General features: G+C 39.7%; 1 protein-coding gene across 3 annotated transcripts in view; it reads right to left on the bottom strand.

The window, feature by feature from the left end:
* Positions 1-18,071, bottom strand: part of vopp1 (VOPP1 WW domain binding protein) — a 65,940-nt gene that overhangs the window by 8,393 nt on the left and 39,476 nt on the right. For 2 of the 3 annotated variants that reach the window (XM_043690149.1, XM_043690150.1), the window contains exons 3-4: positions 10,835-10,912; positions 5,686-5,837 (exon numbers count right to left, since the gene is read on the bottom strand). In XM_043690149.1, coding sequence (XP_043546084.1) covers positions 5,686-5,837; positions 10,835-10,912 — 230 coding nt within the window. Of the gene's footprint in view, positions 1-5,685; positions 5,838-10,834; positions 10,913-17,444; positions 17,531-18,071 lie in introns of all 3 variants that reach the window. The other variant, XM_043690151.1, reaches the window with a different exon arrangement.

Here is an 18,071-nt window from a genome sequence, read left to right as displayed (position 1 = left end):
CTCCCGGCTATCCTGTATCCCTCCAACGCTCTGTCTGAACCATGTTTCCTCAACCTTATGTAAGCCTCCTTCTTCCTCTTTACAAGACATTCAACCTCCTTCGTCAACCAAGGTTCCCTCACACGACCATGTCTTTTCTGCCTGACAGGTACATACATATCAAGGACATTCAATTAGGTAACCATAAGATAGATGAAGCGGCAATCACAACAGGCCCCAAGCATCAGGTGGCAGCAGCAGTAATTGATTTGGAGAAAGTAAACATGGTACATTTAAGGAAAAGTGATGGGAAGAACAATGAGTGGTAAAAGATGCTGAGGGCATCTGACAGAAAAGAAAGGGTGGTAGTATTATGCTGAATTCAGCATAGCCTCATGAAAATATATTACAGAAATGCAAACCATTATGATAAGCCATTTTAAGGAGGATGGGCAGATGCTGATGGTGGCATAGAAAGAGTTGTAGCAAAACACTGTCAGCAATTGCTCGGGATGTGCCCCAAATTGCATAACATACCCACGTCAAACCAGCCTGGCCAAAGGGACAACGTGAGCTGTTATAGAGCTGGGCAAAGCTTATTGTTTGGTTGTTATTGACCAACTTAGAGTGGTGGATGCCTAACCCACACAAGACTTTCTAGTGACATATGTTATTTAAATATTGTTAAAAGGGGTAATCCTGAAATTGTGAATAGTATTGCAAAGAGATTCAGTTCAAGGAGCACATTTTACAGGATGAGTACTTAAAGCAGCACACAGAATTTTGAGTTTTAGCATTAGGGAGTTTAAAAATAGACTGGTCTTGTTATAACAGCACAGGATATTGGCAAAACTGTACCTGGAATACTGTGTATACTTTTGGTCCTGAATTTTTAAAACAGGATACACTAGCATTGGAGGCAGTTCAAAAAAGATTCGCTAGATTGATTCCTGAGACGAAGGGGCCGACTTACTGAAAACAGGCCTTCATTCAGCCGAGTTTAGAAGGTTGAGGAGTGATCTTATTGAAATGTACAAGATTGTGAAGGGACTTAAAGTGGATGATGAGAAGATGATTTCACTTGTGGGGAACCTTTAGCTAGGAGATATAGTTATACAACAAGAGGACACATATTTAAAACTGAGATGTGAAGGAATTTCTTCTCCCAGATTTTTGAATGTCTGGAATTTGCTATCCCAGAGAGTTGTGGAGACCAGATCACAAAGTATTTCAAGAAGCTGAAGATAAATTTTGAAATATCAAAGAGTTGAGGTGCAGGGTAGGCTTAATGGGCCAAACGGTCTACTCCTAATCTTTTTTTGTGTTCTTGTGAAGTTTCTAAGTTGCTATAAATAAAACAAAAATTTAATATCCTCAATCACCCAAAGAGCTTTGGCACAACATAGCAACTGATGGTGTATCAAAGAGATCATTAGTTAAAACCATCTGGGAGATGGCATAGGAATGGTAACTGTTGCCTAGTATCCTGATGGGACTCAGGATAGAACCCAGTAGACCAACCAGATTAACTTCACAATACAGGCAGGGCCATGAGATTGTCAGGGGATGGTATGACTGGTATTGAGGAAGTAGGATCCTCAAGCAATGAGAGGTAAACAATTTATGAGAAAGCTCCAAAAGCAGCTGCACAGATTGAGACAAGACATTAGGGATCAGCCAGTCATACACAATAGAGGTGTAGAAGCAGGAATGGAACAGGTTGAGTTACCCAGCATAGAACATAAGTTTATGGTACAGGTCACGCTAGAGCAACTGGGATTTGCATTACAAAAGGATAGGACATCATAAATGATCGTTATTAGCGATATGTATGCCTGAATCGACATAAAAGGGAAAGGTCACTAGAACCACTAGTTGTAATTGGTACAAGTTAAATTTAGCATGGGCAGCAAGTAATTAAGGCAGCAAATTGAATTTTTGTTCTTGTTGGAGTTCAAAAATAAGGAAATCTTATTTCAACTGTACAGGGGGCTGGTGAGGCCAAACCTGGGGTACAGTGTATGATTTTGGTTCCCATATTTTAGAAAAATATCACACTGGCGCTCAAAAGAGAATCACTCGGCTCATTCCTGGAATGATGTGTTGACTTATAAAGAACAGCTCAACAGGTCAGGTCTTTATTCATTGGTGTTAGGAAGAATGAAACAAACGTTTTTTACATGTCTTTTAATGAGATATACAAGATTCTGAAGGGGCTTGAGAGGATAGATGTTGAGGTGTTTCCACTAGAGGGAAATGCCTGGAATTCTCCATCTGCGAGTGTTGCGGAGACACAATCACAAAGTATTTAAAGAGGCAGTTGATAGATGTTTGAAATATCAGGGAGTTGAAGGCTATTATGAGTTGCTATGAATGAGAATTTAAGGCCTGGGGCAGATCAGCCATGATCATGTTAAATAGCTAGGCAGGCTTGATGAGGCAAATGACCTTTTCTGGCTCCTATTTTTCTTATTTTCAGGCAAAGAGGTACAGGTCTTACCGTCACGCTTATGTTGGCTATCAAATTTACAGACTTCTTCTATCAGGACATCTGCATACACCGATTAGCAAGTTCATTATTTTTGCGTTAAAAATCCAATCTGTTATGTACTTTTTCTACTGAGAAATCCTGATGCCAGCGACTTTTGTCAATCAGTAAAAATTATGAGTAGGATATAAGCAAACCACAAAATGATGACTGAATACATCTGCATCAATTTAATTGTACAATATTCAAATTTAAATTCAGTGAATGTTTTAAAAAAATTGAGTTTGCAAAAGCAAATCTAATTTTTTTCAATGCAAAATTGCATTTTCAGATGAAATCTGCTAAATTCTTTAAGAAAGTAGGCCATTTCCCTCAGAAATTTCACTCAAATTTAGAACCAGATTAAGTTTAAAAAATTTAATGCAACCAATGCACAGCAATTGAACAACCATGTACCTTCCTAATTACATTCTAAACCCCACTATTTTGGAAACAACCACTTTTCCTACAAATTCCCACAAGTATCAATACTGGCTTTGAAAGAAGCAAGACAAGTGATGGTGGGTCATTAAGACTGAATGATACAAAAATCTTTTTAATGGGATTTAATGGTTTCACTGGCATTTTTTGAATATAAAATATAGTTGCATTTATATTTTAAAAGTACAAAGCTACAAGTATACTGACTTAATCCTCAGGCTCACTGTAATCAATTATGCTTTATGGCAAGGTCAACAGTTTAACGTAGAACACGTAGAGCATTCTCAACAACCTGCATGTGATTCACCAAACACCAACTGCACAACTTGAGAAATTATCTCAATTCAATTTAGAAGAAAAAAACACTGTATTAGTACAAAAAGGACAGAGGGTTCAAAAGTAACCCACAGGGAACTATCCACTTGCTGCCAACAAATATCCTTGTGACATGCCATTTTCCCATTTAGACATGGCCCTTTCTTTTCTGTCAGATGCCCTCAGCATCTTTTACCACTCATTGAAACAGTTATTTCCAGGGTCATCACAAAAGTTAAATTAGTACACAAAGATTCCCCAATTTACCTGACGTTCAGACCCAGGTCAAAGGAAAGCATGGACCAGGTTCCTGTTCTTAACAAGAATTACTATTCATTACAAGTTATTAGACTCTAGCTATGTAAACAGTTAAAAGCTGTCAGCATATAACACTACTTTTTAAAACTCTAATCTCTTTAAAAATTCCACCCCCTCCCTCTTTCTCACCCAAGCATAGGAAATAAAACATGCACTATTGACAAATGTAAAAAACTGAAAACAAAGTTCATGTTCACAACGATTGCTAAGATGATTCTAGTGCGAGTTAGAACACAACCTTTTAGCCACCCTTCTCCGGATGCTTCCTGTAGAGTGAGGCACAGAGTGGCTGGTTCACTTCTAAAGAAGTCCCTGACATATCAATTAAAAGTCACAGCTTACAACAATTTAAGGAGAGCTAAACCAGTGTTCTTCAGGTTTAAAGTGGTTTACTACACAGAATGGACAGAGAGGTAGCTCCTGGCCATTGGAAGTCTGATGGCTTCAAAATATCTCGTTCCCAGCTCCAAGCTGAGAACCAAACACAAGACTTTTGACAGGAAGACGACCTTTGTGATTAATAACTGGTCAATAGTCCATAGCTAACCATTTATCTCTCCACCCTGGAGGCTTCCTGCCTCTATTCCTGATAAACGGCTTTTGCCCGAAACGTCGATTTTCCTGCTCCTTGGATGCTGCCTGACCTGCTGTGCTTTTCCAGCACTACTCTGATCTAAACTCTGGTTTCCAGCATCTGCAGTCCTCACTTTTGCATAGCCAACATGCTGAGAGACAGATCTGAATAAGGGAAGTGGTGATTAATACTTACTTTTCTTGAGGTACATTAATTTGGAGTTTATGAAGGGCGTAAGATTGTAAATACCAGTCAAGAAATTAATTCCGGAAATGAATACCAACTAAATTTCATGGTGGGATGGTGAGGGCGGCAGTGGACGTTTTGGGCAGGGGAGAAACAATAAGAGAAGAATGGGCAACGGTACAAAAGTGAAATGCGCAATCTTTGCATTTGAGCCAAAAATGTCAGGTCAAAATAAAGCAAAAAGCCAAGGCTGCATTTCACATTGCATGCTCACGCAACGTGGATGGGGAGGTTAAAGCATCACTGCTGCAGACATATTGGTCCTCTGGGAGGTAATACAAAAGGGGATCAAGGCTGAAAGTAATAGGTCACAGAACTGAATGACATGAAGATTCACAAGGGGAAAACAATGGAAGAAAATTAATAAGATAAGTAAAGCTCCTCAGATGCTGGAAATGTGAAACTAAAACAAAGTGCTGGAGAAACTCAGCAGGTCTGTCAGCAACAGTGAAGCAAGAAAGAAAATTTACGTTTGGAGTCCAATATGATTTCTGTTTGGCAGAAAAATGAAGCCATAAATAATAGCAAAGATTTAAGAACAATCAAAATTAATTATAAGACTTGCTGGTGATTTTGATGAGGACAGTCTCTAATGTCGATTAGTCTTGAATCAGACTTGAGACTTTAAAGGGAAACGTTGGGAGAGTCAAGCTGCAGCAATGCACTTAAAGACCTTTGTGGCAACTAATAGATTGGAAATGAGAAGACAGTTGGAAAAAATAAAAAAGGTTGAGTTCGTGTTTGAGAAGGGCTAACAACAGCACTTTTTTTTTTAAAAAAGGTATGCGGAGTTTCCAAGAACAATGTGAGTTCAAACAACTTCTGGAGTGTAGAGTCAAGAAAAGTTGGAATGGAAGGAGGACAAGGGATCAGGCAGCTGACTGCGCAGAGGCACTCATGAAGTTGAGAGGGGCAGAAGAGAAATAGTTAAGTGAAAGCTGAGTTAGAGAGACCGGAAGGCAGTACAGACTAAGTGGATTCCCTCAAGAAAATGTAGTAGTCCTAACATTTGTCAATTTTTGAGGTTTACTATCATTTGTTGGTATTCATTTTAGTAGTCTTTGGTTACAAATAATACTAACTGCATGGCTTTCAGTCCAGCAGCTTGCAACTGGAGCCTTACAGAATGGTTTGAGCAAAGGAGACTCAATGTAAGGGCTTTAAAACAGGTAATTATTTCACTGTGTATGCAATATCATGTGACATATAAACAATATCTTACTACCACATTTTAAAATATGCTAAAATTTGAGGCCACAAACTTAGACCTAAAATGTGAACTTACTCCCTGTGGTCTGAAATCCACCTGTATTAACAGGTTGCCTAGTGAAGCCCACTGTAAATGGAGGGTCAGTAGTCAGTTGAGGAGGATGTAGTCGTCTCCGGATAAAAAAACCAGCGCCACAACAAAACAGCACCCCCATCATCAATAGAAACCTGCAGGAAGGGACAAACAGAGGAATCAAATACACAAGTAGCATGCTTTCTAACCTTTGTTTTCTAACCCCCATCATTTTTGCTCAGGGATGCAATAGTATGTTTATGAAATAGTTGCCACTGTAGAAAAAAAATGAGAAAGTTAAGCTCACTGTGTAATTGTATTTGCTTTGCTACTCTGTATTACATGATAGAATTTGCAAGATATGGAGAAAGAATTCTTGCATAAATTTTTCAAAGAGCTGGCCCACTAGCTTTTGGTACATTATGACTTCATGATATTATCAGTTTGTGCAACACTGTAATGGTTTCAATATGTACTAATTCCTTTGGCCTGATATTGTACAGATCAGAATATAATGTAGGCGTTAACACAGGCTACTTCTTCAATGAAATGGATGCTAAATGGATGTTTCCAGTAAAACAATGGTATAGCTATATGCCCTTGTGATGCAGTGATATTGTTCCTACTTATGAGCCAGGTTCAAGTCCCATCTGCTCCAGAAATGCATTATAACATATTTGGACAGTTTTGATTCAAAATATATTTAGTTAGCATCACCAGTTAAGGACAAGGACAACAATCTTCAAGACTAAACATGCAGAAACTACAATTTCAAAGCAAACATTGTGGGGAATAACGTACACACTGCTGTCATTGCACTTCAGTTCAACAGGAGAGAATGCCGTGCTACATGGGGCACCAATCAAATGGGTTGTTGTCCTGGATGGTGTTCAGTTTCTTCAGAGTTGTTGTATCTGCACTCACCTAGGCAGGCACACAATTACCGATACATTCTTATGTTTGATAAATAGCTTTGAGAAGTCAGGTGAAGTACACACTGCAGAATTCCCAGCCTCTGACTTGCAGCTACAGTAATTACAGTGTTGGTCCAGTTCAGTTTCTGGTCAATAGTAACATCCCAATGGTAGCAAAGGATTCAGCAAATTTAAGGCCATTGAATGTCAAGAATGACTGCAGTAATTTAATTAACACTTGCTTTTGGTTGATACTGAATTATAGGCTTGGTCATCTCTCGATATAGGCTAACTTAGGCCTTGCTTCCTCCTGAGCTAAGATTACATGTTTCTCTCCTCTTGCTCATTCTGTGAAAAGACACTACACACAAAAAAAAAGTTTTCAGATTTTGTTTTGTCAAACGTTGCCATACTGAAGTGGCTCCCACTCTTCCAATGATTTTAAAAAAATCAAGCCCAGTTATCTGCTTCATTTTTATTCATCCATAAGCGGAAACCATCACGTATGTAGCAGTCATTTGGCACAATTGTCAATGGCAGACATTGGTATTCAGAAGAGAACAGTGAGGTCATTGTGGAAAACTCATTAAAACCATTGTAATATCCTCCACACTGTCCTTGAAAATAATGTGGAAGGGTGAATTAATCTAAGCACAGTGAAATGACTTTTAAAAGCAATAGGTAAGAACGGAAAATAGAAAGGGGAAAGACAGAGTCATAATCATAGAGATATACACCACAGAAACAGACTCTTCGGTTGAACTCGTCCATGCCGACCAGATATCCTAAATAAATCTAGTCGCATTTGCCAGCACCTGGCCCATATCTCCCTAAACCCTTCCTATTCATATACCCATCCAGATGACTGTTGAGTGCTGTAACTGTCCCAGCCTCCACCACTTCCTTTGGTAGCTCATTGTACTACCCTCCGTGTGGAAAAAGTTGTCCCTTAGGTCCCTTTTAAATCTTTCCTCTCTCACCCTAAACCTATGCCCTCTGGTTCTGGTCTCCCCCACACTGGGAAAAATACCTTGTCTTTTTACCCTATCCATGCCCCTCATGATTTTATAAAGCTCTGTAACTGTAAGGTCACCTCAGCCTCCAACGTTCCAGGGAAAACAGCCCCAGTCTAATCAGCCTCTCCCTATAGCTCAAACCCTCCAACCCTGGCAACGTGCTTGTAAATCTTTTCTGACATGCAGGCCACAATGAAATAAAATTCAGAATGGAGTCAGGAGATGAAATCTGGTATGGATTACTAATTCTAAGCCAAATCGCATTCTTGACAAGGATTCCAGAGAGTAAAGATGACCTGATCTTCCTATTAATTTAAATGCACAGAGAAAAGGCAGCAGCACATCTCATTGAAACTTATAGGATTCTTAGACGGCTGGACAAGGTACTGCTGAGGGGATGTTTCCCCTCATGGGAATACTGCAGGACCAGACAGCATAACCTTAGAGTAGATGGGTACCAATTTAAGACTGGGATAGAATTTCTTCTCTCAGAGGGTTGAACGACTTCGGAATTCCTTGAAACAGACAGCTTCGAGAGACAGAGTCATAGAGATGTACAGCACGGAAACTGACCCTTCGGTCCAACTCATCCATGCCGACCAGATATCGTAACCTAATCTAGTCCCATTTGCCAGTACTTGGCTCATATCCCTCTAACCCTTTGCTATTCATATACCCATCCAGATGCCTTTTAGTGCTGTAATTACACCAGCCTTCACCAATTTCTCTAGCAGCTCACTCCTTGCACGTACCACCCTCTGTGAGAAAAGGTTGCCCTTAGGTCCCTTTTATATCTTTTCCCGCTCACCCTAAACCTATGCCCTCTAGTTCTGGACACCCCCATCCGAGGAAAAGACCTTGTCTATTTACCTTATCCATGCCCCTCATGATTTTATAAACCTCTATAAGGTCGAGGAAAAGACCTTGTCTATTTACCTTATCCATGCCCCTCATGATTTTATAAACCTCAAAAAGGTCACCCTTCAGCCGCTACGCTCCTTGGAAAACAACCCCAGCCTATTCAGCCTTTCCCTATAGCTCAAACCCTCCAACCCTGGCAAGTCTCGCAACATCCTTCTGATATGAAGAGACCAGAATTGCACACAACATTCCAAAAGTAGCCTAACCAATGTCCTGTACAGTCACATCATGACCTTCCAATTCCGAAACTCAATGCTCTGACCAGTAAAAGAAAGCAAACCAAATGCCTTCTTCATTATCTTATCTGCCTGTGTATGCTTAAGGCTGAGATAGATATATTCTCGATCAGTACGGGAATCAAGGTTTACAAGGAAAAGGCAGGAAAGTGCATATGAGGAATGTTGTATCAACTGTGATTGATTGATCTGGTTTGTTATATGTACCTAAGTACCGTGAAAAGCTTTGTTTACGAGCAGTACAGGCAGATCAGTAAGCAAGGGCATACAGATCTTGGTGTCCTTGGACAGAATGAAACATACGGGTTACACGCACAGCAGGTGCACGAAGCACGATTAACATTATTTGAAGTTAGAGAATCCATTCATCAGTCAAATAACGGCAGGGAAGAAGCTATTCTCGAACCTCCTGTTCAAGCTTCTGTTTCTTGTGCCAGACAGAAGAGGTTGTTGGAGTGCATTACCAGAATGGAGCGGTCTTTAATGATGCTGGCAACCTTTCCATGGCAACGAGAAGTATAAATGGAGTTCATGGTTGGAAGGCTGGCTTGCATGATGGTCTGGGCTATGCACACAACCTTCTGTTGTTTCTTACGACACTGGGCAGAGCAGTTGCTGTACCACAGTATTATGCACCTAGATAGTACGTTCTCAATGCTACATCTGTTGAGGTGAGGGTCCTCATGGACATGCTGAACTTCCTAAGCCATGAACCTAATGAATGGTGGAGTCACCTCAAGAGGCCAAACAGCCGACTCCTGTTCTTATTTCTTCTGGTCTTATAGTCTCACACTTTCATTTTTAGTTATTCCAATGTATAAAGACTAAAATATCCAACATTACCAATGTTTTGGATCCCAACTATGCACAACATGTATCAATGTTCTAAATAAAGCCAATCAAAAGCAATATTTCAGAGTTTCTGACAACATAAAAACCAGGTGGGATGGAGAGCAGTGAGGAGAAGCTTCAAGGCGATTTCGACAAGATGCATCTGCTAAGTATGAAGGAATCACTTCAGTAGGAGTAACAGAATGGCATAGTATATTTAAAAGATGCTAGATTAGACAACGTTGCTGTACAAAGTGAATCAGGCAGCTTTGTACACCAGTCACTGAAAGCAGGCATTGAGGTGTATCAAGCAGTTAAGAAAGCAAATGGTATGTTGGTCTTTATTGCAAGGAATGAATTACAAGAGCACAGAAGTCTTACTGCAGCTGCCCAGGGCCTTGATGAGATCACACCTGGGAGTAGTGTTGATCTCTGTGCCCAAGAAAAAATATATTTGTCATAGAAAGAGTGCAGCAAAGGTTCACTTGTTTTGATTTCTGGGATGGCAGAGTTGTGGAGAGGTTGGGTTGACTACACTTTTATTCACTGAACTTCAGAAGAATGAAAGAAGATCCAATTAAAATGTATAAAATTCTGATAGGATTGGATGCTTCCCCTGGTTGGGGCAGGTCTAGAAATAGGATCACTTTCTCAGGATACAGGGTAGGCCATTTAAGACTGAAATGAGGAGACATCTCCTCTTTCAGAGGATGGTGAATTTATGGAATTCTCAACCACAGAAGGTTGTGGAGGCAAAATCACTGAATATATTTTAAAAAGTAATAGCTAGCTTTCCGCATACTAATGGCATCAAGGGATATGGGGAGACAGCAGGAGTATTAGTGCTGAGATAGAGGATGAGTCATGATCATACTGAATGGTGCAGCAGGCTTGATGGGTTGAATGGCCTACTTTTTCTCCTATTTTCATTGTTCCTGTTTCTTACCTTCACTCAAAAGCTCTCTATTACAATTTGCATACTTGCCAGAAGTTAAATGTGTAAATCAGTCAAAGTCTAACTCTGCAGCTAGATTGAACATTCAAGTTACAGATATCAGAGAATAAATTAAACAAGGCAATATATGCAAAAATGTATGAGCAAAATTAATTTCCGTATTATGCGTAATAATGGAGTACAAATCTCAAGATCTGAGAACTGATACAATTATTCTCTTCCCCAAAAAGTACCTACTCACTATTTAATATGCACAACAAAAGCACGCTTGAAACTCACCAAAAATACCATAACCGTTGAATAGAGAATGCTCGCATGCAGCATTTTGTACCACAGCAGTCCTCATATGCACGACATCTATGAAAGAAAGCATATTATGTCAGACACATTAATCAGTGCAATCACACCAGCTGCCTTTACATCCAGATTGTTACGTCTTGGCCCTATTAGTGAGTTTTTATTTTATATGGATAAATGCAGTTTGCCTCAGTGCCAACTACTTGGTTGTATCACTACCTCAGAGTTAAACATGAGCTTTGTTCAGTTGTTCATGTTCTTGCTCCTGAATTTGAAAGCTGAGAGATAAAGTCCTACTTCAGGATTTGAGAACTGACAGAAGTGGCCATATGCCACGACAGGCCAGGGCACAGAAAGTGTCTGCACATGCTCCAATTACATCATGTCATTTCATGAACAGCGACGCCATCATCAATGCATGCGCTGCTGAAAAAAAAATGCATGGGAGGTTGGGACCTTGGCAGAAGCAGGGAGAAAGGCTGGGAGCAAGGGAGGTCTGCAGCAGGAGCTAGCTTCCATTTTGCCCGGGAAGACTGGAGGAAGACTGGGTGGCTGCAACAGATGTGGGAAAGACAGAAGGTTGCTAAGACAGAGGAGGAGAGGGATGCTACTAAGAGAAATTAGTCTCAAAATCAAATAACTTTTTTTTTGTACAAAGTCTTCAATTTCCTTTCTCCTCTTTGCACCACCCAGAGGTGGCATTCAGAGGTACTCTGCCAAGCTGATTAAACTTTACTGAAAAAGTGTTGCATTGTTGGAGTGCAATCTTTAAACCCATGACATTAAACTAAGGCTGCATCAATATCCTATTATGAAACTACTCCATGGGAGAGAGTGAATAAATGTTTTGGTAGAATTAATTGACCATTCTTTTAATTTGCACGTTGATATTTTGCAACACAGTAACCACAAATAGCCACATAAAATCTGTGACCACATTTCAAAAGGTAATCTACTGCATGTGAAGAATCCTGATAGAAATGTAAGTACACGCATTGAATATCTGGACCAGTTATATCTCACAACTAGTTTCATTGAGGGGCTTGTTTTGTCCATGACAGAGGAAGAAAATGAAATTGTCCAAATGTTGCTGTGTGTTACAACTCCTAGGTAGATAGAGCATAGCATTGCCATTGGTAAACTTATTTCTTCAGTCTTACCAGCATGCCCAAGGTTGTAATCAGGAGACCGGACTGCACTTCATTAACCTTAAAACCTCTGAATAACGCCATAGTTTCAGTGACCCTTCTGCTCAATTACTGTCAGATTTGTGCTACTTGCACTCATAACAATAGTAAAGATGCCCAAGTTTCTCACAGTAATCAGAAAGGGGAAATTAGCTTTGGTTAAGAAGTCTGTGATGTTCTGTAGCACATAAATTTCTCAATAAATGTTATGCACAAAGCAGATCATATTATTTATTAATTATCATGAATTTGACAATATTATATGTTGACCATTATAACATGGAGCAAAGTAAATAAATGCCATGAGCGAAAACATCTCCCCAGTCTTCATGTCAAGTCCACTTAGAACTTCATATATGTTTTGATAAGATTCATCTCATTATTTTACAGTACAGTCCCAACCTGCTGTTATCCCATGAATCTGCCTAGTGAAATTTCTCTGAACTGCTTCCAATGCAAATATACATTCCTTAAGTCTAAAGACTAAACCATACATTCTACTCCAGGGGCAGTCTCAACAGTACCTGACAAGATGAACTAACGATCGAGCCCTCCACAATCACCTGATGAAGGAGCGTCGCTCCGAAAGCTAGTGTGCTTCCAATTAAACCTATTGGACTATAACCTGGTGTTGTGTAATTTTTAACTTTGTACACCCCAGTCCAACACCGGCATCTCCGAATCATAACTTTATACTCTTCTTCAAATAAATGCCAAGATTCCACTTACCTTCCTAATTACTTGCTGTACCTACTTTTATTTGTGATTCATGTAAAAGCACACTGATGACTTCTTTCTTCTACTATTCTTCACCTCCACCCAAACTAATTCTACAATTCTGATCTCCTGGACCAAGCTCTTGTGTAACTAGTGCACAAATGGCATCCTTGATTAACAGTGCTACCCAATCCACCTTTACATAGTCTCTTTTCTTCTGGAATAACATACAACTCACAATATTCAGGACGCAACCCTTGCAATCCTGCAGCCACGTCTCATATTTATTTGCTTCAAAGTGCACTATCAATTTGTTTAGTTTATTAAGAATGTATTGCACATTCAAATAGAGCCTTTAGTTTGCTCTTTTTATCTTCGCAACATCTAGCTTTCATTATTGGTGTCTTTATAATATTTTTTCTTTTGTCCTTTCTTGCCATTCTCTGACCCTCATTTCGCACATTATTTTCTTCTCTGACATTGTGCCTACTCTTGAATGTACATCTTTCCACATTTGATCACTTGCACACTATTTAGTATAAAACTCTACTTCATAATGTTTGTAAGAACACTGGTCTCAGCATGGTTCAGATATAAAATATCTTCACCTTACAACTCCAGCTTTGCCCAATACTGGGCGGCACAGTGACTCAGTGGTTAGCACTGCTGCCTCACAGCACCAGGGTCCTAGGTTCGATTCCAGCCTCGGGTGACTGCCTGTGTGGAGTTTGCACATTCTCCCCATGTCTGTGTAGGTTTTCTCCGGCTGCTCCGGTTTCCTCCCACAGTCCAAAGATGTGCAGGTTAGGTGAATTGGCCTTGCTAAATTGCGCATAGCGTTAGGTGCACTAGTCAGAGGGAAATGGGTCTGGGTGGGTTATTCTTCGGAGGGTCAGTGTGGCCCAAAGGGCCTGTTTCCACACTGTAGGGAATCTAATCTAATCTTAAAAAAAAGTGGTCCAAATTGGAGCCCAATTCTTCCACACTAGTCTTTGAGGCCACATATTCATCTCACTAATTTAGTGTACTTTATGCTCATTCAGAAATTAATTCACAGAGACCTTAATCTTTGAGGAACTGCTTTTAGTTTAGTTTAGTTTTATCTGTGCAGAAGTGTTTTTTAGTTCTACTAACATCTTTGTTAACTGCATGGCCCATGACCACTGGATCTTTCCTCTCTTACTGCAACTTGCTTTCCTGCCCGAAGTTGATTTCTCAAACCCTGGCACCAGACAGAAAACACGCTATCAGATGCTCACTGAACAGTGTCAATCCCGTCACCATACTAACCCCTTCTACATTCCTTGTTGCTCACCCACTTAAATAGCTCCTGTACCACAGTGCCAGTCGCTTTGCTAATCTGACCTGCAGCCTCTCCTCTCATCAAAATGGGTTGGGAAAACCTAATGCCTACCAACAATTGCAGAGGGCTGACACTCCTAAACTTCTATTGTGTGAATCCACTTACCTGCTTCACTCATAGATACATATCCCTGTCCATGACCAATGATCAAATTAGACTACCATCTCCAAAGTGGTTGATTGCGCCTGGTGCAAAGAATCTAGGTAACTTTACCTCTGACAGACATTTCTCTGTATTTCCACACTCATCATCTATGGTGTCCATTGCTCTTGATGTGGTCTCCTCTACATTGGGGAGGCAGGACGCGAACTTACAGAATGTTTCAGAGAATATCTTTGGGTCACATGCACCAATCAATCCCACCGCCCTGTGGCCAAACACTTCAACTCCCCCTCTCACTCTGCCAACGATATGCAAATCCTTCTTCTCCTCCACCACCAAACTCTAGCCACCTGACGCCTGGAGGAAGAATGCCTCATCTTCCACTGTGGCACCCTCCAACCATACGGGCTCAATGTTGATTTAATCAGTTTCCTCATTTCCCCTGTCCCCACCTTATCCCAGATTCAACCCTCTAACTCCACACCACCCTCTTGAACTGTCCTACCTGTCCATCTCCCTTCCCTCCTACAGCTCCATCCTTCTCTCCGACCCAGAACCCCCACCTTCATCTACCTATCGCATTCCTGGCTACCTTCCATCTAGCCCCACCCACTCCCATTTATCTCTCAGTCCCCTTGCATCAACACCCCTTGTCCCCATTCCTGATGAAGAGCTCATGCTCGAAACATCAGCTCTCTTGCTCTGTGGATGGTCCCTGACCATTCCAGCACCACACTTTTCGACTCTGATCTCCAGCATCTGCAGTCCTCACATTCTCCTAGAATATAAAGTATAATAGGGAATAACTAAAATGAGGCAAAAGAAATTCAAGAACAAGCTAGTTAGAAACATAAAAAAGATAAGAACTTCTAAAGATATGTAAAACAAAAGCAAGTAAAGCAAATGTTAGTCCTCTAGACAGTGAGAATGAGAAATTAATAGCAGACAATAAGGAAATGGCAGATGAAACAAATACTTTGCTTCAATCTTCACTGCAGAGGACATAAAAGGATTCCAATAAAAATGTAAATCAGGAGTTGGGAGGGAGGGATAATGTTAATAAAATTATAATCATGAGTGCAAGTCAGCAAACTAATGGAGCTGCAGACTGACAAATCTCTGGCTCCAAATGAACTTCACCTCAAGCATTAAAAGAGGTGGCTAATGGGAAAATACATGCGTTGGTGTTGATTTTCTAAACTTCACTGGATTCTGGAAAGGTTCTAATGGATAAATTAGCAAAATAACCATCTATTGAAAAAAGGACTCAGACAGAAAACAGGCCAGAGGCCAGTTAGCTTAACATCTGTCATGGGAGATGCATCAGATTCGATCATTGAAAAGATTGTTGGTGCACACTTCGTAAAACTCATGGCAATCAGGTAGCATCAGCATTGTTTCATCAAAGGGAAATTATGTTTCACCAATTTATTGGAGTGCTTTTAAGAAGTAACACACTAAGTGCCACAAAGATTTCTGAAGAAAATAAATGCTCATGGAATTCGGGGTAACATTTGAATGGACAGAAGATTGTATGGCTAGCAGAAAACACATTATACATGAAAGGATCTTTGTCTGATTGGCAGGGTGAGTGAAATCCTGCAGGGGTCTGTTCTGAGGCCTGAAATTTTTAGAATTTAGATCCATGACTTAGATGAGGGGAGTGAAGACATGGTAGCTGGATTAGTAGGTGACACCAAGTTAAGCAAAAAAGAATTTTGTAAAGAAGCTATTAGGAGAATAACTGGGTAAAAATCTGGCTGGTGATGTAAATTTTGTGAAAATGAGAAGCTATTCACTTTTGGCAGCAAGAAGAAGAAAAAAAATCAAATGGAGAACAACTATGGAACTATGCTGTACAAGGTGCAGAGGGATTTATTTGCTTTGGCGTAGGAGTTACAAAAAAATAGTATCCTTGTACAACAAGTAATCAAAGTGGCTAATGACATGCTCTCCTGCATTTTGACAGGAAATTATTATGAAAATAAGGAGGTTATGATAAGCTGGGCTCGATTCCACCAGAATTTAGAAGAGTGAGAGTGAGTCGACTGAAATGTATAAGATCTTGGATGGTCATGAGAAACTGAACATGGAAAGGATGTTTCTTGTGGATCAGTCCAGAACTAGAGGGCACTATTTTAAAACTACAGCTCGGACTTTTAGGATAGAGATAAGGAGAATTGTTTCTGTCAGAGGTTGAAAGACTTTTTATCTCTGCCTCAAAAGGTGTGGACGTAGGGTCATGGAATATTTTAACAGCAGAAGGAAATTCTCATTAGTTAAGTGTTATTGATCCATATATTATTACTGAACAAGTCAAATCCCACATTGAAATCTGACTTAATAGATTTTTAAAAAATAATAAAATAATTTTTCACCGAAACACAATCACATAATGCTATAGATCTAGTTTTAACATTAAACAGATTGTTAGAATACAAAAGAAATTGAGAGAAATAGAATAAATCTTAGGGGTAGATAATAATTTGGAATGTGAAACATCATCACATTTTAGCCATGATCTTAGTGAATGGCAGAGCTGGCACGATGAACCAAATGGTTCTACTTCTGCTCACATTTTTCATATTCTTAAGATCCTTCTGTAATGGAGAATTCGGCAGTCTGTCTCCATTCAAATAATGACCTGCTTTCCTATTTTTCTTGGCAAAGTGGACAACTTCACATTTTCCACATTATACTCCAAACATCAAACATTTCCCCATTCATTTAATCTATTCATAGTTCTTTGCAGCCTCTTTGCATTGTCCTTGAAATTTGCTTTCCTACTTATCTTTGTCTGATTAATAAAGGTGGCTATAACAGTGGGTTCCAGCATTAATCATAAACAGTTGAGATCCCAGCAGCAATCCCTTTAGCATTCCACTCATTTCAATTTGTCAACCTGAAAATGATCCAATTTATTCAAATTTTTATAAATGCTGATGTATTATATTGACACCAGGACCTCTTACCTTCTGCTGCTGTTTGAGGCACCTTATCAAATGCCTTTTGGAAATTTGAATATACATCTACGGGTTCCCTCTTATCCACTCTGTCTGTTACATCCTCAAGGAAAGCTAATTAATTGGCCTGATATAATTTCCATTTCACAAAACCATGTTAACTCTGCCCGATTGCATTATATTTTCTAAATGTGCTGCTACTACCACCTTAATAATCGATCCTAATATTTTCCCAATGCCAGATGTTTTGACTGACTGACCTATAATTTTGTGCTTTCCATCTTCCTCCTCCTTGAATAGTGGTTGTTATTTGTGGCTTTCCAATCTGCTGGGATCTTGCCAGAATCTATGGAAATGTGGAAGATTATAACAAATACATTCACCACCTCTGCAACTACTTCCTTTAATACACTTGGATGCAGGTTATTAGAACTAGGATTTCTCACAACCTTCTCGCAGTAGTTTTCCTAGTTTTTAAAAAAAATCTCTATTGATCATAACAGTTTTATGCTCTCCTCACCCTTTTGCATCTCTGCTTTTCAACTACTTTTAGGATACTTGTTGTGAAGACAGACATAAAATACTTGTCTAAAGTCTCTGCCATTTATTGCTTCCCAGCATTCACTGTTACTATTATTTCCATTTATTTACTTCAGGAAATCTTTATCGTTTAGTTTTATATTTCTTGCTATTTTCTCTCTTTTGCCAAATTCAACCCTTATTCTTAAAATTATCCTTGATTCTCCTGTCTAAATCTATAAAAAAATGGTCAATACTGGCAAACTCTTAAGGTAACTGTTATAATAACATGACTGAAATTAGCTAGAACTCTCTGACTTCTTGCAAATCAAAGCCAGTGACTTCATTAATACCTCCTTTAACACAGG

This window comes from Chiloscyllium plagiosum, chromosome 5 (assembly GCF_004010195.1).
Source record: "Chiloscyllium plagiosum isolate BGI_BamShark_2017 chromosome 5, ASM401019v2, whole genome shotgun sequence".
NCBI classification, from domain to species: Eukaryota; Metazoa; Chordata; class Chondrichthyes; order Orectolobiformes; family Hemiscylliidae; genus Chiloscyllium; species Chiloscyllium plagiosum.
This window is presented reverse-complemented; position numbering and strand designations above follow the sequence as displayed.